The sequence below is a fragment of the Macaca mulatta genome, chromosome 11, assembly GCF_049350105.2.
Source record: "Macaca mulatta isolate MMU2019108-1 chromosome 11, T2T-MMU8v2.0, whole genome shotgun sequence".
Classification (NCBI taxonomy): domain Eukaryota; kingdom Metazoa; phylum Chordata; class Mammalia; order Primates; family Cercopithecidae; genus Macaca; species Macaca mulatta.
Window position 1 is genome coordinate 132,446,704 of NC_133416.1, and position 23,691 is coordinate 132,470,394.

Here is a 23,691-nt window from a genome sequence, read left to right on the forward strand (position 1 = left end):
CATGCTTTTGGTCTTCATGTCTCTAGTCTGTCAGACTTCCCTCACTTTTGGTGGAGGAAGGGACTTAATTATGAATTTGTTTTCAGACAGGCTGTCACTCTGTAGCCCAGAATGGAGTGCAGTGGCGCAGTCTCAGCTTAGTGCAACATCTGCTTCCTGGGTTCAAGCGATCCTGCCACCTTAACCTCTTGAGTAGCTGGGATCACAAGTGTGTGCCACCATGTCTATTTATTTATTTATTTATTTATTTATTTATTTTTTGTATTTTTCGTAGAGACAGGGTTTCTCCTCGAAACCCCTGTGTTGCCAGGCTGGTCTCTTAACTCCTGGGCTCATGCAGTCCTCCCACCTTGGCCCCCCAAAGTGCTGGGATTATAGGCATGAGCCACTGCCCCTGGCCCAGTAAGGGACTTTTACAGCATCAACATTTTTAAAGACTACAGACTGAATGTCTTTTTTTTTTTTTTTTGAGCTATAATTCATATCCCATACAACTTATTCATTGAAAGCTCAGCAGTTTTTAGTATATTCACAGCACTGTACAGCTGTCACTACAGTCAATTTTAGAACATTTGCATGTTCTAAAAGTTCTTACAAAAAGAAACTCTGTACCCATTAGCAGTCCCTACTTTTTTCCTTTGCCCCAACTCCCAGCCTTAAGCAACTGCCAGTCTGCTTTCTGTCTCTGACTGAGCCTCCTGTGGGCTTTTCATAAGAACGGAGTCCTGTACAATCTGGCCTTGTGTCTGACTTCTTTTACTTAGCCTAATGTTTTCAAGGTTCATCCATATTGCAGGATCAGTACTTTATTCCTCTTTATGGCTTTTTATTTACCTGATCATCGATTGATGAGCATTTGGGTTTATGTCACTTTTTGTCTGTTATAAATGATGCTGCTCTGAACATCCATGTGCAGATATTTGTGTGGACATATGTTTCCAGTATTTTGTGTTGCATACCTAGGAGTGCAGTTGCTGGGTCATACAGGAACTTTTTGTTTAACACTTTGGGGAACCGTCACTCATTTCCAAGGCAGATGTACCATTTTACCTGCCTACCAGCAAGGTAGGAGGGGCCTCGTTTCCCCACATCCTTGTCAGTACTTGCTATGGTCTACTTTTTTGATTCTAGCCATCTTGGCAGAGGTAAAGTAGTATCGCTGTGGTTTTGACAGACCAGAACTGGTTTGTTTGTTTGTTTGTTTGAGACGGAGTCTCGCTCTGTTGCCCAGGCCGGAGTGCAGTGGTGCGATCTCAGCTCACTGCAAGCTCCGCCTCCCAGGTTCACGCCATTCTCCTGCCTCAGCCTCCCGAGTACCTGGGACTATAGGCACCCGCCACCACGCCCGGCTAATTTTTTGTATTTTTTTTTTTTTTTTTTTTTTTTTTTTTTTTTTTGAGACGGAGTCTCACGCTGTCGCCCAGGCTGGAGTGCAGTGGCGCGATCTCGGCTCACTGCAACCTCTGCTTCCCGGGTTCCCGCCATTCTCCTGCCTCAGCCTCCTGAGTAGCTGGGACTACAGGCGCCCGCCACCTCGCCCGGCTAATTTTTTGTATTTTTAGTAGAGACGGGGTTTCACTGTGGTCTCGATCTCCTGACCTTGTGATCCGCCCGCCTCGGCCTCCCAAAGTGCTGGGATTACAGGCTTGAGCCACCGCGCCCGGCCAATTTTTTGTATTTTTAGTAGAGACAGGGTTTCACTGTGTTAGCCAGGATGGTCTCGATCTCCTGACCTCGTGATGCACCTGCCTTGGCCTCCCAGAGTGCTGGGATTACAGGCGTGAGCCACCGCACGCGGTTCAGAACTGTCTTTTGAAATGTCCCACAGTGTGTATTATCTGTTTATTTCCTCCAGGTTAGGCTCAGACTTAGCTTTCATGGCAAGAATTCTACAGAAGGCTCCGTGTGTCCTTGCTGAGGCAGCACCACATCGGGGCTCGTGGTGTCTGTTTGTGCCTCACTTTCTTGTTGGTTGACGCTGAGTTTGATCCCTGGGTTGAGGCTGGGCAGGCTCGCCACGCTGGGGGTGCCCTTTCCCCTCTGTGGTTCATACGTGGTCTGTATGTATGTTCCAGCATTTTCCATTCATCTGGCCTTTGCATTTCTGTGTGTTCTTCAGATGCTTGGGAAACCGCTGAATGGCAGAATCTCCCACCCCCCTCCCTGGCTTGCTCATCAAGATGCCTTTGCCCTCATGGCCTGATTTTCCACAGGACCCATTTGTTTGTGCCTGAGGGTGATGGAGGTAAAGCGAGATGAGGATGCAGGAAGGCCGCTGTCACCCAACCCCAGTGTTGGATGTCCCCGGGTGTTGGATGTCCCCACCTGACTGCTGTAAAAAGAGGGCTGATGAAATCCCAGGCTTGAAGCAATCTTGTTCCCTCCCACAGAGGCGATGGCTGGGCCTTGTTTGTCTGAGGCCTCAGGCATCCACAGTTTGCTCACCTTGTCCTCATATTTCAACTTTCCGTTCTGAAAATTGTCCAACATACCCAAAGGTAGGGAGAGTAGAGTGAACCCTCGTTCACCCAGGTCTTCCCACGTAGCAACTTTCTGCCATTCTGGTTACTTCTTTCCTTCCTAAATTTTTTTTGGGTGGTGCCTGGAATAATATTTTAAAGCTGATCCAAGATATTACTTCACCTTTGCATATTTCAGTTAGCATCTTTAACAATACAAATTTTGTGAAAATCAAAACCACAATACCGGCCAGGCATGGTGGCTCATGCGTGTAATCCCAGCACTTTGGGAGGCCAAGGCAGGCAGATCACTAGAGGTCAGGAGTTTGAGACTAGCTTGGCCAACATGGTGAAACCCTGTCTCTACTAAAAATATAAAAATTAGCTGGGCGGCCGGGCGCGGTGGCTCAAGCCTGTAATCCCAGCACTTTGGGAGGCCGAGGCGGGTGGATCACGAGGTCAGGAGATCGAGACTATCCTGGCTAACATGGTGAAACCCCGTCTCTACTAAAAATACAAAAAACTAGCCGGGCGTGGTGGCGGGCGCCTGTAGTCTCAGCTACTTGGGAGGCTGAGGCGGGAGAATGGCGTGAACCTGGGAGGCGGAGCTTGCAGTGAGCCGAGATCACGCCACTGCACTCCAGCCTGGGAGACACAGCGAGACTCCGTCTCAAAAAAAAAAAAAAAATAGCTGGGCATGGTGGCGCTCACCTGTAATCCCAGCTACTCAGGAGACTGAGGCAGGAGAATCGCTTGAGCCCGGGAGGCGGAGGTTGCAGTAAGCCTAGATCGCACCATTGCACTCCAGCTTGGGTGACAGAGCGAGACATCTCTCTGTCTCCAAACAAAACAAAACAAACAAACAAACCCCACAATACCATCATCACAGCTTATTCCTTAACATCTAATGCAGCTCCATTTTCTGATTTCCCTGACCCAAAATGTCTTTTTATAAAATGCTTTGTTTGAATTTGGATCTAAACAAGTCTACACATGAAGTATCTTTTAAGTCTCTTTTTTAAATTTTTAATTTTTTTTTTTTTTTTGAGACAAGGTCTTGCTTTGTCACCCAGGCTGGAGTGCAGTGGCATGAACAGCTCACTGCAGCCTCAACCTCCTAGGTTCAACGATCCCCCAAGCTCCTGCTGAGTAGCTGGAACCACAGGTACATGCCGTCATGCCCAGCTAATTTTTAAATTTTTTATAGAGACGGTGTCTCGCCATGTTGCCCAGGCCAGTCTCTAACTCCCAGACTCAAATGATCCTCTGGCCTTGGCCTCCCAAAGTGTTGGGATTACAGGCGTTAGCCATCATGCCCAGCCCCAAGCCTTTTTAAAAAACAAATTAACGTTATTCTTTCTATGAGTAGAGTTTAAAAAATAGTCTGTTCTTTTAGAGTTATAGAAAAATTGTGAAGATAATACAGGGAGTCGCCATATACCTCTCACCCCATTTCCCCCATTATTAAAGTTGTATATTGATGTTCTATTAATGAACCAATATTGTTACATCAGTTATTCGCTGAAGTCTGTAATTCAGACTTCCGTAGTTTTTCCTACCACCCTTTTCTGTCCCAGGATCCCATCTGGGATCCCACCCGACATTTGGTCCTCAGGGCTCCCGAGGTCCTCTTGGCTGGGAGTTTCTCAGGCTCTACTTATTTTTGATGACCTTGACAGTTTTCAGGAGCATTGATCAGGAGTTCTCCCCTCCCCTCCCCTCCCCTCCCCTCCAGACAGAATCTTGCTCTGTCACCCAGGCTGGAGTGAAGTGATGTGATCTCTGCTCACTGCAACCTTTGCCTCCCAGGTTCAGGCAATTCTTCTGCCTCAGCTCCTGAGTAACTGGGACCACAGTTGCATGCCATCATGCCCAGCTAATTTTTGTGTTTTTAGTAGAGACAAGAGGTTTCACCATGTTGGCCAGGCTGCTCTTGAACTCAAGTGATCTGCCTGCCATGGCCTCCCAAAGTGCTGGGATTACAGGCGTGAGCCACCGCGCCCAGCCGGTCAGGGATTTTGTAGGATGCTCCCTATTGGAATTTGGCTGATGTTTTTCTCATAATGAGACTGGGTGATGGGTTTTGGGAAGGAAGACACAGAATTAAGGACTATTATCATCCCGTCACTTCCATAGTACAGCGAACCATCATGATTTACATCACTTTTAATTTTAATGCCCCCACCTCATGCATTTTCTTGGATGCCATCTTATTCTGTGGAGAAGCTGGGTCTCACCCCATAGCATCTCTGCCATCTGCATCTGGCTGGGTGCATCTTCATGGTGGTGTTTCCCTGTGCCCCATGTCCCAGATCCCCAAGAACCAGTGGTTAGATCTAGAGGCCTGGCCAGGGACGGTGACTCATGCCTGTAATCCTAGCACTTTGGGAGGCTGAGGCGGGCAGATCACTTGAGGTCAGGAGTTCAAGACCAGTCTGGCCAACATGGTTGAAACCCCATCTCTACTAAAAGTACAAAAAGGTAGCCAGGTGTGGTGGCTTACGCCTGTAATCCCAGCTACTCAGGAGGCTGAGGCACAAGAATTGCTTGAACACTTGGGGTGGGGAGCGGAGGTTGCAGTGAGCCGAGATCGCACCACTGCACTCCAGCCTGGGTGACAGAGCAAGACTGTTTCAGAAAAAAAAAAAAAAAAAAAAAGATCTAGAGGCCTGATACGATTCAGGCTTGCATTTTCACCCGATTTCTGATGGAACCACCTCCAGGCTTGGGGTTTCTCTATAAGCTCCTGTGTTTGTGTACAGTGCAACCCAGTCGCCTAAACAGCAGACATACATTTTCTCCCATTCTGGAGGCTGGAAATCTGAGCTCGAGGTGCCAGGGTTGCTTTCTCCTGAGGCCCTGCGTCTTGGCTTGCAGATGGCCGCCCTCTCCCTGTGTCTTCTAGTGGTCTTTCCTCTATACATCTGGGTCCTACTCTCCTACTTGCATAAGGACAGCAGTCAAATCGGATTAGGGCTCACCTTTAAGATCTCATTTTAAAGACCCTGTCTCCAAATACAGTCCCATTCTGAGATCCTGGGGTTTAGGGGTTCCACATAAGCCTTTCGGGGGACACAGTTCAGCCCAAGTTATTCCCCCCAGGGCTCCTATGTCTCCATCCACACAAAGTGGGTCAGGGTGTTATACACCAGAGCAGGCGGAGCCGGCCCCACAGGGAACAGCAACTTCTCCAGCCAGATGGTTAATCGGCAGGTGATGGGATCCTCCCTGAATTCACCCTCTCCTGCCCAGGGCAAGTTTTCAGGAGGGGTCAGGTGCTGTTCTTTCCACCGTGAGAAAGAACCTCTGACCTGCACCTTTCTTAGCAATGCTAGAAGCTGTTCGGGCACGCCAGCCTCTCAGGCATGGCAGGTTTCAGAGCACCTGCCTGTCAGCTTGTGTTACATGGGAGGTGGCCGCGCAGCTTGCAGGGAGTTCCAGGTTGCCACCCTGCAGCCCATGAATGCAACAAGTACCTCAGCCGCTCCGACACACTGGGCGCCTGCCGTGTGCTGGGCGCTGTGCCGAGGTCTTTACAGGTTCTGCTCTTGAATCCGCTCTTAGTCCCATTTCTCCCACGGCGGAGAAAACTGAGGCACAGAAAGGTTCAACAGTATGAACAGGAATGTCCCTTCCTCCCAAAATAACTGCTTCCACGCACCCTTTCCTGGGCACTTGGTGGCATTTTTAAAAGCCTGTATTCTCTTTTTTTTTTTTTTTTTTTTGAGATGGAGTCTCACTCTCTCACCCAGGCTGGAGTGCAGTGGCGCAATCTCGGCTTACTGCAAGCTCTGCCTCCTGGGTTCATGCCATTCTCCTGCTTCAGCCTCCCGAGTAGCTGGGACTATAGGCGCCCACTACCACTCCCAGCTAATTTTTTTGAATTTTTTAGTAGAGACGGGGTTTCACCATGTTAGCCAGGATGGTCTCGATCTTCTGACCTCGTGATCCGCCCGTCTCGGCCTCCCAAAGTGCTGGGATTATAGGCATGAGCCACCGCGCCCAGCCTGGCCTGCTATTCTTTTCTCACAAAAGCCTTTCTTTTTTCCTCCATTTGAACAAATTATAGAAATTGCTATATACTGTCTGGGCGCGGTGGGTCACGCTTGTAATCCCAGCACTTTGGGAAGGTGGATGGATCATCTGAGGTCAGGAGTTTGAGATCAGCTTGGCCAACATGACAAAACCCTGTCTCTACTAAAAATATAAAAATTAGCCGGGTATGGTGGCACATGCCTGTAATCCCAGCTACTTGAGAGACTGAGGCAGGAGAATTGCTTGAATCCACAAGGCAGAGGTTGCAGTGAGCCGAGGTCATACTCTAGCCTGGATGACGGAGCAAGACTCTATCTCACCCCCCTGCAAAAAAAAATTGCTGTATATTGACAAACATATACAAGTCACACATATTTTAAAGAATTGTAGGTTGAGCGCGGTGGCTCACACCTGTAATCCCAGCACTTTGGGAGACTGAGGCAGGCAGATCACCTGAGGTTAGGAGTTCAAAATCAGCCTGGCCAACACGGCAAAACCCTGTCTCCACTATTTTACAAAAACAAGCCAGGCTTGGTGGCGCGTGTCTGTAATTCCAGTTACTTAGGAGGCTGGGGCAGGATAATCGCTTGAACCTGGGAGGGGGAGGTTGCAGTGAGCTGAGATGGCGCTAATGCCCTGTAGCCCAGGTGACAAAGCAAGACTGTCTCAGGAAAAAGAAAAAAAATTGTGACAGGAAAAGCTGGGCATGGTAGCAGCTGCCTGTGGTCCTAGCTACATGGGAGGCTGAGGTGGTAGGATTGCTTGAGCCCAGGAGTTTGAAACTGCAGTGAGCCACAATTACCCCCACTGTACTCCAGGCTGGGCAACAGAGCAAGACCCTGTCTCAAAAAAAAAAAGGGGGGGGCATACATTCTGTAATCTATTTACTCATTATTATTACTTTCTGCTATTTCTTGATGTTGCTGGATACGTCCATCCTTTGTTTTTGTTGCTGTGGATATGGACTCCATTTTATGAGCAGGTCACTGTCCTATGTGTCTCTTCCATTGTCCACGTATGTCTGGCCCTGCCTGCAGCTCTTTAGTGCAGTGCTGCTCTGAAGGAACATGTGCAACTGCCTCTCTCAGTCAAGGTCCTCAACCTGGAGCGTGCATCAGCATCACCAGGAGGCCTGTGGAAACGGATTGCTGGGCTCCATCCCTGGAGAGTCTGAGGCAGTGGATCTGGGTGGGGCCCTGAGAGTCTGCATTTCTGGCAAGCCCCTGGGTGATGCTGCTGCTAGTCCGGGCACCACCACACTCTGAGAACCGCTGAGCTGGGATGTGTGCCGTGACGTGGAATCTCTGGAAGACCTCTTCGTGGTTGTGGTTCTGATTTACGCTGGTCTTCTGCAGGCCCTCCTCCCAGATCCCCCCACCGACCCCCACCCAAGGGAGGGGCAGTCACCCTCCTCTTCTCTCTAATGCAGCGGTCCTCAACCTTTTTGGCAGCAGGGACCGGTTTTGTGAAGACAGTTTTTCCATGAACTGGGTGGGGGGATGGTTTCGAGATGATTCAAGCACGTTATGTTTATTGTGCACTTTATTTTTATTGTCATTACATTGTAATATAGAATGAAATAATTATACAACTCATCATAATGTAGAATCAGTGGGAGCACTGAGCTTGTTTTCCTGCAACTAGACGGTTCCATCTGTTCCGTCTGGGGGTGATGGGGGACAGTGACAGATCATCAGGCATGAGGTTCTCACAAGGAGCATGCATCCTAGGCCCCTCGCATGCAGTTCGCAATAGGGTTCACGCTCCTGTGAAAATCTTTTTTTTTTTTTTTTTTGAGACAGAGTCTTGCTCTGTTGCCCAGATTGGAGTGCAATGGTGTGATCTCAACTCATAGCAACCTCCACCTCCCAGGTTCAAGCGATTCTCCTGCCTCAGCCTCCCAAGTAGCTGGGATTACAGGCACTCACCGTTACACCTGGCTAATTTTTTTTGTATTTTTACTAGAGACGGGGTTTCAACATGTTAATCAGACTGGTCTCGAACTCCTGACCTCAGGTGATCCACCTGCCTCGGTCTCCCAAAGTACAGGGATTACAGGCGTGAGGCACTGCGCCCAACCATCTTTTTTTTTTTTTTGAGATGCTGTCTCCCTCTATCGCCCAGACTGGAGTGCAGTGGCACAATCTCGGCTCATTGCAACCTCTGCCTCCCAGGTTCAAGCAATTCTCCTGCGTCAGCCTCCCAAGTAGCTGGGATTACAGGTGTGCACCACCACGCCCAGCTAATTTTTTGTGTTTTTAGTAGAGACGAGGTTTCGCCACATTGGCCAGGCTCGTCTTGAACTCCTGGCCTCAGGTGATCTACTCGCCTTGGCTTCCCAAAGTGCTGAGATTACAGGCATGAGCCACCATGCTCAGCCTAAAATTTTTTCTTAAGGTAAATTAGAGATAGGGTCTCATTTTGTTGCCCAGGCTGGTCTCAAACTCCTGGGCTAAAGCAATCCTCCCACCTCAGCCTCCCAAAGTGCTGGGATTATAGGTGTGAGCCACCATGCCCAGCCTCTATACTATTTTTTAGGGCTAAAATGTTGGTGTCCTCATAGGACATTGTGAAGTCAATGCTTCTGTTAGAATATTGGACATTGGCCGGGCACGGTGGCTCATGCTTGTAGTCCCAGCACTTTGGGAAGCACTTTAGGAGGCCTAGGAAGGCGGATTACTTGAGGTCAGGAGTTCGAGACTAGCCTGGTCAACGTGGTGAAACCCCATCTCTACTAGAAATACAAAAACTAGCCGGGTGTGGTGGCAGGCACCTGTAATTCTAGCTACTCAGGAGGCTGAAGCAGGAGAATTGCTTGAACTCAGGTGGCAGAGTTTGCCTTAAGCCGAGATTGCGCCAGTGCACTCCAGCCTGGGTGACAGAGTGAGACCGTGTCTCAAAAAAAGAAGAATATTGGATGTTGACAGGAGTCTTGAACACTTACCATGTGCTTAAAGCATTTCACGTGAATATCCCATGTAAAGCTCACAATAACCAGATGAAATAGGTACTGTTATCTCCATTGTTAGTGCAAACCCTGAAGCCCCAGAGAGCTTATGAATATATATAATATGCTCATGGAAACCCAGCTAGTAAGAGGCAGAGCTGGGATTTGAACCCAGGCAGTCGACAGCCCGGCTTGTGCTTTCTCAGCCACAGTGCTACCTCTGAGGTTATTGGCATTTTCTACTCTCCTAGTTCCTGATTCAGCCCTGCTCTTATCTCCTCTGTCCTGTAGGAACCATCCAGTCTAAAATGCTGTAGCTAGCTGGGCATGGTGGCTCATGCCTGTAATCCCAGCACTTTGGGAAGCTGAGGCTGGTGAATCATGAGGTCAAGAGATCGAGAACATCCTGGCCAACATGGGGAAACCCCATCTCTACTAAAAATACAAAATTAGCTGGGTATGGTGGTGCATGCCCGTAGTCCCAGCTACTCAAGAGGCTGAGGCAGGAGAATCGCTTGAACCCAGGAGGCGGAGGTTGCAGTGAGCTGAGATCGTGCCACTGCACTCCAGCCTGGCGACAAAGTGAGACTCAAAATAAAATAAAATAAACTACTGTAGCTGCCCAGGTGTGGTGACTCACACCTATAATCCCAGCACTTTGGGAGGCTGAGGTGGGCAGATCACCTGAGGTCAGGAGTTCGAGACTAGCCTGGCCAACGTGGTGAAACCCTGTCTCTACTAAAAATACAAAAATTTTAGCTGAGTGTGGTGGTGCAAGCCTGTAGTCCCAGCTACTTGGGAGCCTGAGGTGGGAGGATTGCTTGAACTTGGGAGGTGGAGGCTGCAGTGAGCTGAGATCATACCACTGCACTCCAGCCTGGGTGACAGAGCAAGACCCTGTCTCAAAAAAAAAAAAAAAATGCTGTCGCCAATTCACAGAGGTATTTACCCTGCACACATGAGCCAAGTGGCCCATGTAGGTGGGTTCCATTATGGCAGCACTCTGTGTGCTGCAGCCCTGCAGAATCCCGGCCCCCATAGATACCTTGGTCAGCCCTTACAAGGGAAGGGGTGTGTTTTACTCAGTTTTGCTCAGTTGTTGGGCTGTCATCAATTTGTATCAAGTTCAAGTTCATCCCCTGGGCCAGTAGACCACTTGGGTGGCATTCATCGTGGGCCTGCTCTTTTTTCCCCGTAATAGCAAAGGCTGGAAACCACACAGGTGTCCGTGAGTAGGGGCCTGGCTCCAGGTGTGCCATCTTTTAAAAAGGGTGGGGCAGCTCTGTGTGTTCTGAGTGTGAGTGATCTCCAAGATAAGAGTGTTGCACGAGAAAAGCAGCTCAGCTGTACACCTGTGCTGCCACTGTGGAAAGAATATGTCCGTGCCATTATTCACCTGGCACATCTAAGGAAGGGTTCACAAGCGAGTGGTCATAGTGGTTCCTCTGGAGGGGGATTCAGGTTGCCAGGAAATGAGAGGGAAGGCTTACTGTCCACTGAATACCTATTGGTAGGCTTGAGTTTTATGCTACATGTATACAATATCACTTTAAAAAAAAAAAAAAGTTAAAATGCGGCTGTACCTTGTATTCATGTTTCTTTAGCCCTGTGTCACCTGGAGGGCAAATGAAGACCTCAGAGGCCCGGGGTCCTTAGAGTTGGATAGAGCATGGGGCTCTATCATTACCAGCTTCTTAGGAGCAGAAACTTCCACTCTAAAAATGAGAAACCTGCAGGGTGCGGTGCAGTGTTTCACGCCTGTAATCCCAGGAATTTGGGAGGGCCAGGCAGGAGGATCGCTTGAGGCTTAGAGTTTGAGACCAGCCTGGGCAATATAGCAAGACCCCGTCTCTACAAAATAATAATAATAATAACAATAATAATAATAAAGCCTGGTGTGGTGGCTGCACCTGTAGCCCTAGCTACTTGGGAAGCTGAGGCGGGATTGCTTGAGCCCGGGAGTTTGAGGCTGCAGCGAGCTATCATTGCACCACTGCACCCCAGCTTGGGCAACAGCGAGACCCTGTCTCTTTAGAGAAATCAGGCAGAAGGCCGGGCACGGTGGCTCAAGCCTGTAATCCCAGCGCTTTGGGAGGCCAAGACGGGCGGATCACGAGGTCAGGAGATCAAGACCATCCTGGCTAACACGGTGAAACCCCGTCTCTACTAAAAAATACCAAAAACTAGCTGGACGAGATGGCGGGCGCCTGTAGTCCCAGCTACTCGGGAGGCTGAGGCAGGAGAATGGCGTGAATCCGGGAGGTGGAGCTTGCAGTGAGCTGAGATCCGGCCACTGCACTCCAGCCTGGGCGACAGAGCGAGACTCCGTCTCAAAAAAAAAAAAAAAGAGAAATCAGAAGAAAGCAGAGACCCTAACCCAAGAGGGAGCATGAAAGACAGCAGGAGCAATGGCAAGCGGCGTAACGCGGCCCTGCGGAGTCCCAGCCTCCATAGGTGCCTTGTTCAGCCCTTCCAAGGAAGGGGTCATTTTCACCAATTTTTCTCAGCTGGGCTGTCATCAGTATCCAGTTCAAGTCACTCCCCTGGGCGTATGTGGTATTCATCATGGACGTGCGGTTTTTCCCTTCCCAGGTATAAACTCCCGGGCTCCCCGATTCACTGCTTGACAGATAGAGGAAAACAGCAGAGTGGTGAGTAGAAATTGGGTGATGACTGTTTTCTTGTTTCTGCAGTTCTTGGCCAGGCTGACCGAGAGGTTCGTGTTGGGAGTGGATATGTTCGTGGAGACACTGTGGAAAGTGTGGACCGAGCTCTTGGATGTTCTTGGACTTGATGGTAGGTGTGGGGGTGGCATTCGCGTAAGGTGTCATTCTGTTTTGGTGGTTCTGGTGGTGTAGAACTGGTACTCACAGTGAGTAATACGTGAGAAGGTTGCGGAGGGCTGGTCAGTGAGGATAGGAGTAAACATTTTTTATTTTAATAGTCTCATATAGAGGCTAGGCACAGCGGCTCATGCCTGTAATCCCAGTGCTTTGGGAGACCAAGGTGGGACGGTTGCTTGAACCCAAGAATTGCAGACCAGCCTAGGCAATGTGGTGAAATCCCATCTCCACACAAAAAGTACCAAAAAATTGCTGGGTGTGGTGGTGTGCACCTGTAGTCCCCAGCCACTCGGGAGGCTGAGGCAGGAGGATTGCCTGAGATCAGGAGTTTGAGGCTGCAGTGAGCTATGATCATGCCACTGTACTCCAGATTGGATGACAGAGCAAGACTCCTCTAAAATAATAACAAAAATAAAAAACAAATGGCCCATCAAAGCTGAGATTTCCCAGATACCATTTAGGGTAAGGTGCGACTGACTGGGTAGTGCCAACTTGTGTGTCCCTAGGCAAAACACATGGACCAGAGGTATAGTGCTCTGGCTCACTGGGATCCGTGCAATAAATGACTAGTTATTTAGGCAGAAGGGGATTTCATGGAGACAGAGACACTCAAAAGAATCTTCAGAAAGGCTGAGGGAGAGATGCATGGCCTCAGACACTGCCGAACTGGCCGTCCAGGATTGCAGCTGTTGAGACCATTGAGTTCCAGGTCACACAACTGTAGCATAATTTGAGGACCAGGAAGCCACTGCTGCCACCACAACAACTAGACTTTGCGTGTAGGTGCAGGGACCCTGGCGGTTTCTGGAACCGTGCATATCGGCTGCAACACTTCACTTAATTTTCAAAGTCATGTGTGTATGGGGGAACTGCAAGGCGGAACTTACTTTCTGTCCAGTCCCCAGCTGTGAGGGAGGCAGGCTAATGCAGTTCTTAGCTCTCCAGCTTCTGCCATCCAGGAAGGCAGGCTGGGGGCAGGTGTCGTCCGATGCTGTACCAGCCCACCCGCCATACCCACCGCATGGGGCAAGAATTGCCAGGGGAGCTCCCCTGCTTTTGTGGGCTGGGGAGGAGGGTAGTGCAGTTTGATGGTGCAGTGCTAGTCACACATTTATAGCCAGGAAGAGAACATTGGCGGGGCACAGCCCCTCCCTTTCTACATGTGGGTTGGGGCACCGATACTGGTCTTGGCGGATGGCAAGGCAGCAACGGTCCTGGTAACTGAGTGGGGCACCTCTAGTCCAGGCCTGCAGCCTGCGCCGCCCCCAGCCTTACACCTCCCTTCCCAGGCGGCTCTGCCCCACCTCCATCTGCATTCCATCAGGGGGTGACAGGAGCTAACCCGGGCAGAGTGCCCAGGGTGTGCAACTTTTATACCCAGAGGAGACCTTGTCCCTTACCACCTTAAGAGCTCCAGAGGCATCCCATGCTCTCAGGATGAAGTCACCTTCCCGTTTCTCTGCCTGCCCTGTGGTGTGCCAGGTAAGGAGGGATCTCTCAGCTGCCCCCGCTCCACTGCTCTCCTTCCGTCCACAAGGTGGAGGCCGTTCTTCCCCTGGGCCTTTCCAGAGGAAATCCCCCAGCTGGGCTCTTTCCGGCCCCACCGCCCTGGTCCCAGCTGCCACCTGTCTCCCGGGAAAGTCTGCAGTTGCTGCGTGTGGCAGGGTTCCTAAGACCACTTACAGGCCCACCGGTTCCCTCGGAGCACTGGCAGGACTCAGCATATAGCTGTCCTCACGGCTGTGATGTATTGTGACGGAAGGACGCAAGCACCATCAGCAAAGGGAAAAGGCGCGTGAAGTCCCAGGGAGGCCAGGCTCAAGCGTCGAAGTCCTCTCCCTGGGGAGTCGCACGGGACGCACTTAATTCCCCCAGCAGAGGGTGCCCACCGAGGACTCTGTGCCCAGGCTTTTTATTGGGGGCTGGTCGTGTCATCACCCTCTGCTTGACGTGTCAAAATTCTAGACTCCCAGAGGGAATGCAGGTGTTGTCACAAACCACATCATTTGTGTCAACAGCCTAGGCCTGGCGTTTCCGGGCTGCACTCTGGCCCCAGCTCTGCACCTGGCACAAAGAGGCCCTGTTTGTTTGTTTGTTTGTTTGTTTGTTTGTTTGTTTGTTTTGAGACAGAGTCTTGCTGTGTCGCCCAGGCTGGAGTGCAGTGGCGATATCTCGGCTCACTGCAAGCTCCGCCTCCTGGGTTCATGCCTCAGCCTCCTGAGTAGCTGGGACTACAGGTGCCCGCCACCACGCCAGGCTAATTTTTTGTATTTTTAGCAGAGAGGGGGTTTCACCGTGTTAGCCAAGATGGTCTCGATCTCCTGACCTCATGATCCTCCCGTCTCGGCCTCCCAAAGTGCTGGGATTACAGGCGTGAGCCACCATCCCTGGCCTTTGTTTGCTTTTGTTTAGGATCTCACTCTATTGCCCAGGCTGGAGTGTAGTGGCTCAGTCATGGCTCACTACAGCCTCAACTTCCTGGGCTTGTGATCCTCCCACCTCAGCCTCCCAAGTAGCTGGAACCACAGGCCCATGCCACCAGGCCTGGCTACTTTTTACATTTTCTGTAGAGACAGGGTCTTACCATGTTGCCCAGGCTGTTCTCAAACTCTTGGGCTCAAACCGTTCTCCTGCTTCAGCCTCCCAAAGTGCTGGGATTATAGGCGTGAGCCACCACACACAGCCCACTCTTGGTTAATAAGAGCAGGAGGGCTGTGGGGCCCGCTGCTTAGCCAGTCATGTGGGCTGAAATGTGCTCCCCGAGAGTAAGAATATGTATTCCAGTCCTAGCCCTGGGCCTGTGAGTGAGCCCTTGTTTGGGAATGGGGTCTGCAGATGTGATCAAGTTAAATGAGATCATCTTGGATTAGAGTGGATCCTCAATTTAATGATTGATGTGCTTATAAGAAGTGGGGAATTTGAACACAGAAGCACCAAGAAACATAGGGAGAAGATGGCCCTGGGAAGTGAGAAACAGGGACTAGAGGGATGGAGCCGTAAGCCAAGGAACACCTGGGGCTACCAGAAGCTGGAAGAGGCGAGGAAAGATCTTCCCTTGAGCTTTCAGAGGGAGCGTGGCCCCGCCGAGACCTTGATTCAGACTTCCGGCCTCCAGAACCGCAAGTGGATGAATTTCTGTTGTAAACCGCCCAGTTTCTAGTGGTTTGTTGAGGCAGCCATGGGAAACTACTATACCATAGCCCTGTTACATGTGGAATCTCTCAGCACTGCCCATCGGTCCTTGACATCCCCATTTTACTGATCAGAGATGGGGGAATGAGGTCCACTGGCCATGATGGGCACCCTGGTTCATACCTGTTGACACCCCAGGCCATTCAGAAACATCTCTGAGTTCACCTTTAAGAGGCCTTATGCCAACTCAGTCACCTCACTGCTCAAAGAATTGGAGGCGTCAGCATAGCCAGAGGACACTGTACACCTGGGGCCACTCATGGCCCCTCCTGGGACTTGGCAGAGTTAACGCACCCTCCCCCAGATACAGCCACTGCGTGCAATCCTCTTAGCTTCCGTATTCACCACCTGCCCGGATTGTCAAACTCTCCGTGTTTTCATCGCCACCCATTGAACCCTGGAGAAACAAACCTGATTGCAGAAAATCGCACGCAGCTTGGAATGAAAAACTACAGAGTAGGAACAGCCTCCTAATCATATGGAAGAAGCCCAGAATAGAGGCATCCGCAGCGGATCCATAAGCCCTGAATGCCCGCATTCATCAGGAGAGCAGCTGGCGCGTTCCGGAGGCGAAACCAGCTTGCTTCCGTGTTGAAGCTTTTCTAGTTCTGTTTGATGCGTAAGCTTCAAGGCATCCAAAGGCCTTTGGAATTCGTGTCTTATGCGTAGAAGTTTGAGTGCAAAATGCTTTACAGGAAGCCATACACCAACGTTGGATATTCTGGTAAAAAAGGTTTCTGTGAGCACAATTCTGTAATTTCTTTCTTCAGTGTTTTTTTTTTTTTTTTTTTTTTAAGAGTCTGGTTAAAATGGGAACTCCGTAGCCCCGAGTGGTCTAATAGAAAAAGAATGTGAGCCCCCTAGGTGATGTGAAGTTTTCTAGTAACCATGTCAAAAGGGTAAAAAGAAATGGTGAAATTAATTTTTCTTTCTTTTCTTTTCTTTTTTTTGGGGGGTGGCGGGGGGCAGGAGGGACGAAGTCTCACTCTGTTGCCCAAGCTGGAGTGCAGTGGCGTGATCTTGGCTCACTGCAACCTCCGCCTCCCGGGTTCATGCCAGTCTCCCGCCCCAGCCTCCCGAGTAGCTGGGATTACAGGCATGTGCCACCACGCCTGGCTAATTGTTTTGTATTTTTATTAGAGACAGGGTTTCACTGTGTTGGCCAGGCTGGTCTTGAGCTCCTGACCTCGTGATCCACATGCCTCGGCCTCCCAAAGTGCTGGGATTACAGGCATGAGCCACTGCTCCCAGCCTTTTTTTTTTTGAGACAAGAGTCTTGCCCTATTGCCCAGGCTGGAGTGCAGTGGCACAATCCCAGCTCACTGCAGCCTCCACCACCCCGGGCTCAGGTGATTCTCCTACCTCAGCTTCCCAACTAGCTGGGACCAAAGGTGTGCGCCACCACGTCTGGCTAATTTTTTTGTATTTTTAGTAGAGACAAAGTTTCTCTATGTTGGCCAGGCTGGTCTTGAGCTCCTGACCTTGTGATCCACCTGCCTCAGCCTCCCAAAGTGCTGGGATTATGGGCATGAGCCACTGCTCCCAGCCTTTTTTTTTTTTTTTTTTTTTTCTGAGACAGAGTCTCGCTCTGTCGCCCAGGCTGGAGTGCAGTGGCCGGATCTCAGCTCACTGCAAGCTCCGCCTCCCGGGTTCACGCCATTCTCCTGCCTCAGCCTCCCAAGTAGCTGGGACTACAGGCGCCTACCACCTCGCCCGGCTAGTTTTTTTTGTATTTTTTAGTAGAGGGGGTTTCACCGTGTTAGCCAGGATGGTCTCGATCTCCTGACCTCGTGATCCACCCGTCTCGGCCTCCCAAAGTGCTGGGATTACAGGCTTGAGCCACCGCGCCCGGCTTTGCTTTTTTTTTTTTGAGACAGAGTCTTGCCCTGTTGCCCAGGCTGGAGTGCAGTGGCACAATCTCAGCTCACCGCCGCCTCCACCACCCCAGGCTCAGGTGATTCTCCTACCTCAGCTTCCCAACTAGCTGGGACCACAGGTGTGCGCCACCACGTCTGGCTAATGTTTGTATTATTATTATTATTTTTTGAGATGGAGTATTGCTCTGGCACCTAGCCTTGAATGCAGTGGCCGATCTCGGCTCACCACTGCAACGTCCACCACCTGGGTTCAAGCCATTGTCGTGCCTCAGCCTCCCGAGTAGCTGGGATTAGAGGCTCCTGCCACCGTGCCTGGCTAATTTTTAAATTTTTTTTAGTAGAGATGGGGTTTCACCATCTTGGCCAGGGTAGTCTCAAACTCCTGACCTCATGATCCACCTGCCTCGGCCTCCCAAAGTGCTGGGATTACAGGCGTGAGCCACCGTGCCCCACCTAATGTTTGTATTTTTTGTAGAGATGGGGTTTTGCCATGTTGCCCAGGGTGGCCTTGAACTCCTGAGCTCCAGTGATCTGCCTGCCTTGGCCTCCCAGAGTGCTGGGATTACAGGCATGCGCCACCATGCCCAGGTGAAATTAATTTTAATAAGATATTTTAGTTAACCCAATATATTAAAAACATCCCAACTTATAATTAATAGAAAATTACGAGGTGTCTCACATTTTTTTGGGTAACTAAGGCCTTTGAGACTCAGTCTCTATTTGACACTTAGAGTGCACGTCAGTTCTGACTTGTCACATTTCAAGGGCTCAGCACACGATAGATGGCACAGCCTTTGTCCCTATTCTAGATCTGCTGGCACAAAGCATGTGTCCAGGAGTTGGAAGGATGGATTTAAGGTTCATGTCTTTGTCGTGTTGCTTATTCCTCTGAAGCCGCTGAAGCCACTTCCAACAAAGTTTCCAATAAAGTGGGGAAAATATGAACCGTGCTTCAGTGATGCGTTGGCACAGGGCAGGGACTGTGTGGCTCCGGAAACTGGACCCCCTGGTTCCAAATCCCAGCTCTGCCCTGTCCTAGCTGTCGGACCCTGGGCAAGGAGTCCTTGTGTGGAAAATGCTGTTTACCCTATCAGCAAGTCATGAGGACTAGATGACTGTGTGTGTAGGGTGGTTGGATGGCGCCCAGCCCATGGTCAATACTTGGGGGCTTACAAAGGGGCCCTCCTCCAAAATGTACATCATTGTGCATTTCTGGGACCTGCCAATCTCACTTCTCCACACTGAGGGCCGGCTGGCCAGCTGCACCCAGAGCCAGCTTCCGCTGCCGCAGCCATCAGGACTGACAGGTGTGCAGGTGTAAACCTGGCCCACGCTGAGGAACAAGTCGGCCACCAAAACATTCACTTTGCTTGAACGGTGCCTGTTAGGCGTTGAATCGTGTCCCCCCATATTCATCTGTTGAAGTCCTAGCTCCCAGAACCTCAGAATGGGACGCTGTTTGGAGATGGGGTCATTGTGGGTGTCATTTGTTAAGATGAGGTCATACTCTGGAGTAGGGTGGGTCCCACATCCAGTGTGACCGGTGTCCTTACATGAAGGGGAAATTTAGACACAGACACATGCAGGGAGAAGGCCGCGTGAAGGCGGAGTAGAGAGAGGAGTATGTCTGGCAGTCACGGAGTGCCAAGGATCGCCAGCAACCCGCAGACACTAGGAGGGGCCTGGGCCGATTCGCCCTGGAGCCTCTGAAGGAGCCAGCCCTGCTGACACGTTCTTCGAAGACTTCCAGCCTCCAAACAAACTGAGAGAATAAACTTCTGTTCTTTTTTTTTTGAGATGGAGTCTTGCCCTGTTGTCCAGGCTGGAGTGCAGTGGTGCTATCTTGGCTCACTGCAGCCTCCGCCTCCTGGGTTCAAGCGATTCTATTGCCTCAGCCTTCCGAGTGACTGGGATTACAGGCTCATGCCACCAAATCTGGCTAATTTTGTTGTTGTTGTTGTTGTTGTTTTGAGGCGGAGTCTTGCTCTGTTGCTCAGACTGGAGTGCTGTGGTACAATCTCAGCTCACTGCAACCTCTGCCTCCCGGGTTCAAGCGATTCTCCGGCCTCAGCCTCTTAAGTAGCTGGAATTACAGGCACCCACCACCACTCTGGGCTAATTTTTGTATTTTCGGTAGAGGCGGGGTTTCACCATGTTGGCCAGGCTGGTCTCGAACTACTGATCTCAGGTGATCCACCCACCTTGGCCTCCCAAAGTGTTGGGATTACAGGCGTGAGCCGCTGCACCCGGCCTTCTGTTCTTTTTTTAGCTACTTGGCCATGGCAGCGCTAGGGAAGTCAGATGGTACCCCTTGACCATCAGGCAGAACATGCAGGGCCACTCGTGTTCTCTTTAGGATTTTGAGGGCCTCAGGGAGTGACATTGCTTTGGACCACCCTTCCTTGGTTTAAAGGACAGCTTTCACTGAAGTCACCGAGGGGTGGAAGGCAGGGGTGGCATTCTCCTCTCTGGGCATCTTTCCCGGCTGATCACCTATCTTGGCCCCTTGATGACATGATGATGCTTCTCAAAGTATGCTCTGAGGAACCCCAGGAGGTCCCTGAGACCCTTTTGATTAGGAGGGGTGACTTGAGAGTTCCTCTCTTTTCCAGTGACATGTCTCTGAGGTCAGGGATTTAGCAGGTACTTTAATACTTCCATATATATTGATGCCATGTTAAGATGACGGCATTTTAGGTATATTGGATTAAACAAAATATCTTATTAATATTAATTCCACTTTTTTTTTTTTTTTTTGCCTTTTTTACTGTGAGTACTTGACAATTGTCGGTGACAAACGTGGCTCATATTTGTGGCTGGTGTTCCGTTCCTCTGAATTCAAAAACAGATTTGGGGGCCAGGTCTCCTCCAAATAGCTAGATAGGAAAGAGACTGGCAAACATTCAGAACACTGCCACTGTTCTCACTGTGGTTTGTTCTGCTTTCGAAACAGTTGCTTTTCGTGAAAAATATTTTGTGTTAACCTATTGTCTCGGTCAGTTCAGGCTGCTATAACAAAATTCCATAGACTGTGTGGCTTAACAACGACCTTTTTTTTTTTTTGAGATGGAGTCTCTGTTCCGCAGGCTGGAGTGCAGTGGTGCAATCTCGGCTCACTGCAACCTCGGCCTCCCGGGTTCCAGTGATTCTCCTGCTTCAGCCTCCTGAGTAGCTGGGATTACAGACATGTGCCACTACGCCTGACTAATTTTGTGTTTTTTTTTAGTAAAGATGAGGTTTTGCCATATTGGTCAGGCTGGTCTCGAACTCCTGACCTCAGATGATCTGCCCACCTTGGCCTCCCAAAGAGCTGAGATTACAGGCATGAGCCACCGTGCCTGGCCTAACAGACATTTTCATTTCTCACAGTTTGGAGGCGGGAAGTCCAGGATGAAGGTGCCGGCAGATTCAGGCTGTGGGGAGAGCCCTTTCTTGTAGACGATGCCTCACTGTGTCTCACGTGGAAGGAACAAAGCAGTTATCTGGGATCTCTTTATAAGGGCACTAAACTCATTCATGGGAGCTCCACCCCCATGACCTGATCACCTCCCCAGGACTCCACCTCCTAAGACCATCACTTTTGGGTTTAGGATTTCAACATAGGAATTTTGTGGGGGATGCAAACACTCAAAGCCTAGCATCTATAATGGGTTATTTGAAAATGAGTTAATGATAGCAATGTTTTTAAATTATTAACGGCTGGGCACAGTGGCTCATGCTGGTAATCCCAGCACTTTGGGAGGTTGGGGCAGACAGATTGCTTAAGCCCAGGAGTTTGAGACCATCCTCGGCAACATAGTGAGACCCTGTCTCTACAAAAAATCAAAACATTAGCTAGGTGGTGCATGCTTGTAGTCTCAGCTACTCAGGAGGCTGAGGTGAGAGAATTGCTTGAGCCCAGGAGAGAGAGGTTGCAATGAGCTGAGATCATGCTACTGCAGTCTAGCCTGGGCTACAGAGCAAGACTGTCTCAAATAAGTAAATGAAAAATAAATAAAATTTAAAAGACAATTAACAACTAATTAAAAACTAACCTAATTTTCTGCTCTGGTAAATATATCAGTTAGGTAGAACCCACATAAACAAAAGCTCTGGGGACGCTTCAATAATACTGAAGAGTGCAAACAGGTCTTGAGACTGAGAGGTTTAGGAAACACTGGTTTAGCCTCCAGTCTGCAGGGGACAGGTGTGAAAGTCAGCTCCCAAGTCAACCACATTTAGTCAAAATGCTCACGATGCCTCAGGAAGGCACGGTATAGGAAACATACCCTGGCTTCTGGGGAGTCCTGGTGACCCCAAACCTTTAGTCCCAGAGACGGCTGCTGTTTACAGTGTTGGACTCTAGACACTGGCCCACCGTGCAGAGCCTGATCATTCTGGGGAACTATGAGACATTCACGCCGTAGGTGTCGTTATTGACCGGAGGAGTTCCAGGGTCGAGGCTTCCCATCTCAGGCCTGCTCTGGATTTGCGCTTGCCCACTCCAGATGGTTGTGTCACACTTCTCCCCATGGTCCTCTCTGTCCCCAAATGCATACAGTTCATCACGCCTAAGCCGATGGATCTCAAAGTGACCCTTAGATCAGCAGCAGCAGCAGGAGCCTCCCTGGCAAACTTGTAAGCAGCGCAGATGTGGCTGGGCATGGTGCCTCACGCCTGTAATCCCAGCACTTTGGGAAGCCAAGGCAGGCAGGTTGCTTGAGCTCAGGAGTTCGAGACCAGCCTGGGCAACATAGCGAGATCCTATCTGTATTTGCTGGTTTCCACACTGCTATAAGAAAATGCCTGAGGCTGGGTAATTTATAAATAAAAGAGGTTTAATTGACTCACAGTTCCACATGGCTGGGGAGGTCTCAGGAAACTTGTAATCATGGCGGAAGTCAAAGGGGAAGCAAGGCACATCTTACATGGCAGCAGGAGAGAGAGGAAGCAATAGCGAGGGATAAACTGCCAAACACTTAAACCATCAGATCTCGTGAGACTCTCTCACTTTCATGAGAACAGCATGGAGGAAACCACCCCCACGATCCAATCACCTCCTACCAGGTCCCTCCCTGGACACGTGGGGAGTACAATTTGAAATTAGATTTGTTGGCCGGGCGCGGTGGCTCAAGCCTGTAATCCCAGCACTTTGGGAGGCCGAGACGGGCGGATCACGAGGTCAGGAGTTCGAGACCATCCTGGCTAACACGGTGAAACCCCGTCTCTACTAAAAAATACAAAAAAATAGCCGGGCGAGGTGGCAGGCGCCTGTAGTCCCGGCTACTCGGGAGGCTGAGGCAGGAGAATGGCGTAAAAACCCGGGAGGCAGAGCTTGCAGTGAGCTGAGATCCGGCCACTGCACTCCAGCCTGGGTGACACAGCGAGACTCCGTCTCAAAAAAAAAAAAAAAAAAAAAGAAATTAGATTTGGGTGAGAACACAGAGCCAAACCATGTCACTGTCTCTATAGAAAAATACAAAAATTAGGCAGCTGTATTGGCGCACGCCTGTAGTCCTGGCTACTTGGGAGTCTGAGGTGGGAGGATCGCTTGAGCCCGAAAGGTCAAGGCTGCAATGAGCTGAGATCACACCATCACACTCCAGCCTGGGTGACAGAACAAGACCCTGTCTAAAGCAAAAAAAAGCTGCAGATTCGTCGACCCACCCAGGACCTACTGAATCAGATCCGGGGGTGGGGCCCAGCAACCTATTTTCCTAAGCCCTCCAGGGGATTCCTGGAGGAATCACACAAGTTTGAGAGCTGCTTGTGTAAATTACCCTTAGGATATAGCTCTCCTTAGACTTGTTAAACAACACTGTGAGGAAACAGACAATTGCAACATGTGGGACCTCCTGCAAGAAAACCATCCTGGAAAAATTAGACTTCAGAATTTCAGTGTTTCTAAAATGTCTTGGGTCTCTTCTCGATTAACAGAGACTAAAGTGATGGCGAATGCAGAACATGAACTGTTGCTGGGTCCTGGTGAGGGTCAGGAGGAAACAGCTATTCCTGGATAACTGGGAAATTCAAGTGATATTATATGGAATTGTTAATTAATTTTTTTTTGACACAGAGCCTCACTGTGTCTCAGGCTGGAGTGCAGTGGCGCCATCTAGGCTCACTGCAACCTCTGCCTCCTGGGTTCAAGCAATTCTTCGTGCCTCAGCCTCCCGAGTAGCCAGGATTACAGGTGTGCGCCACCACGCCTGTCTAATTTTTGTGTTTTTAGTAGAGATGGGATTTCACCATGTTGGCCAGGCTGGTCTCAAACTCCTGATCTCAGGTGATCCACCCACCTCGGCCTCTCAAATGCTGGCATGAACCACCGCTCCCGGCCTGGAATTGTTAATTTTCTT

The 23,691-nt window shown here is 50.1% G+C and overlaps 1 protein-coding gene and 2 long non-coding RNA genes across 5 annotated transcripts in view; 2 read left to right on the plus strand and 1 right to left on the minus strand.

Moving 5' to 3' along the window:
- Window positions 1-23,691, plus strand: part of BRI3BP (BRI3 binding protein) — a 39,049-nt gene that overhangs the window by 6,911 nt on the left and 8,447 nt on the right. For all 3 annotated transcript variants that reach the window (XR_013401680.1, XR_013401681.1, XM_002798836.4), the window contains exon 2: window positions 12,135-12,237. Coding sequence is in view for 1 of the 3 variants with exons in the window: in XM_002798836.4 (XP_002798882.4) it covers window positions 12,135-12,237 (103 nt within the window). In the remaining 2 variants the exon portion in view is untranslated. The remainder of the gene's footprint in view (window positions 1-12,134; window positions 12,238-23,691) is intronic.
- Window positions 1,374-7,180, minus strand: LOC144333207 (uncharacterized). The gene is made up of 3 exons (XR_013401686.1): window positions 6,658-7,180; window positions 1,702-2,825; window positions 1,374-1,578 (listed from the first exon to the last, which is right to left on the minus strand). It is a non-coding gene; the product is annotated as an uncharacterized LOC144333207 (long non-coding RNA).
- On the plus strand, window positions 12,644-22,755 carry LOC144333210 (uncharacterized). The gene is made up of 2 exons (XR_013401689.1): window positions 12,644-14,415; window positions 22,717-22,755. It is a non-coding gene; the product is annotated as an uncharacterized LOC144333210 (long non-coding RNA).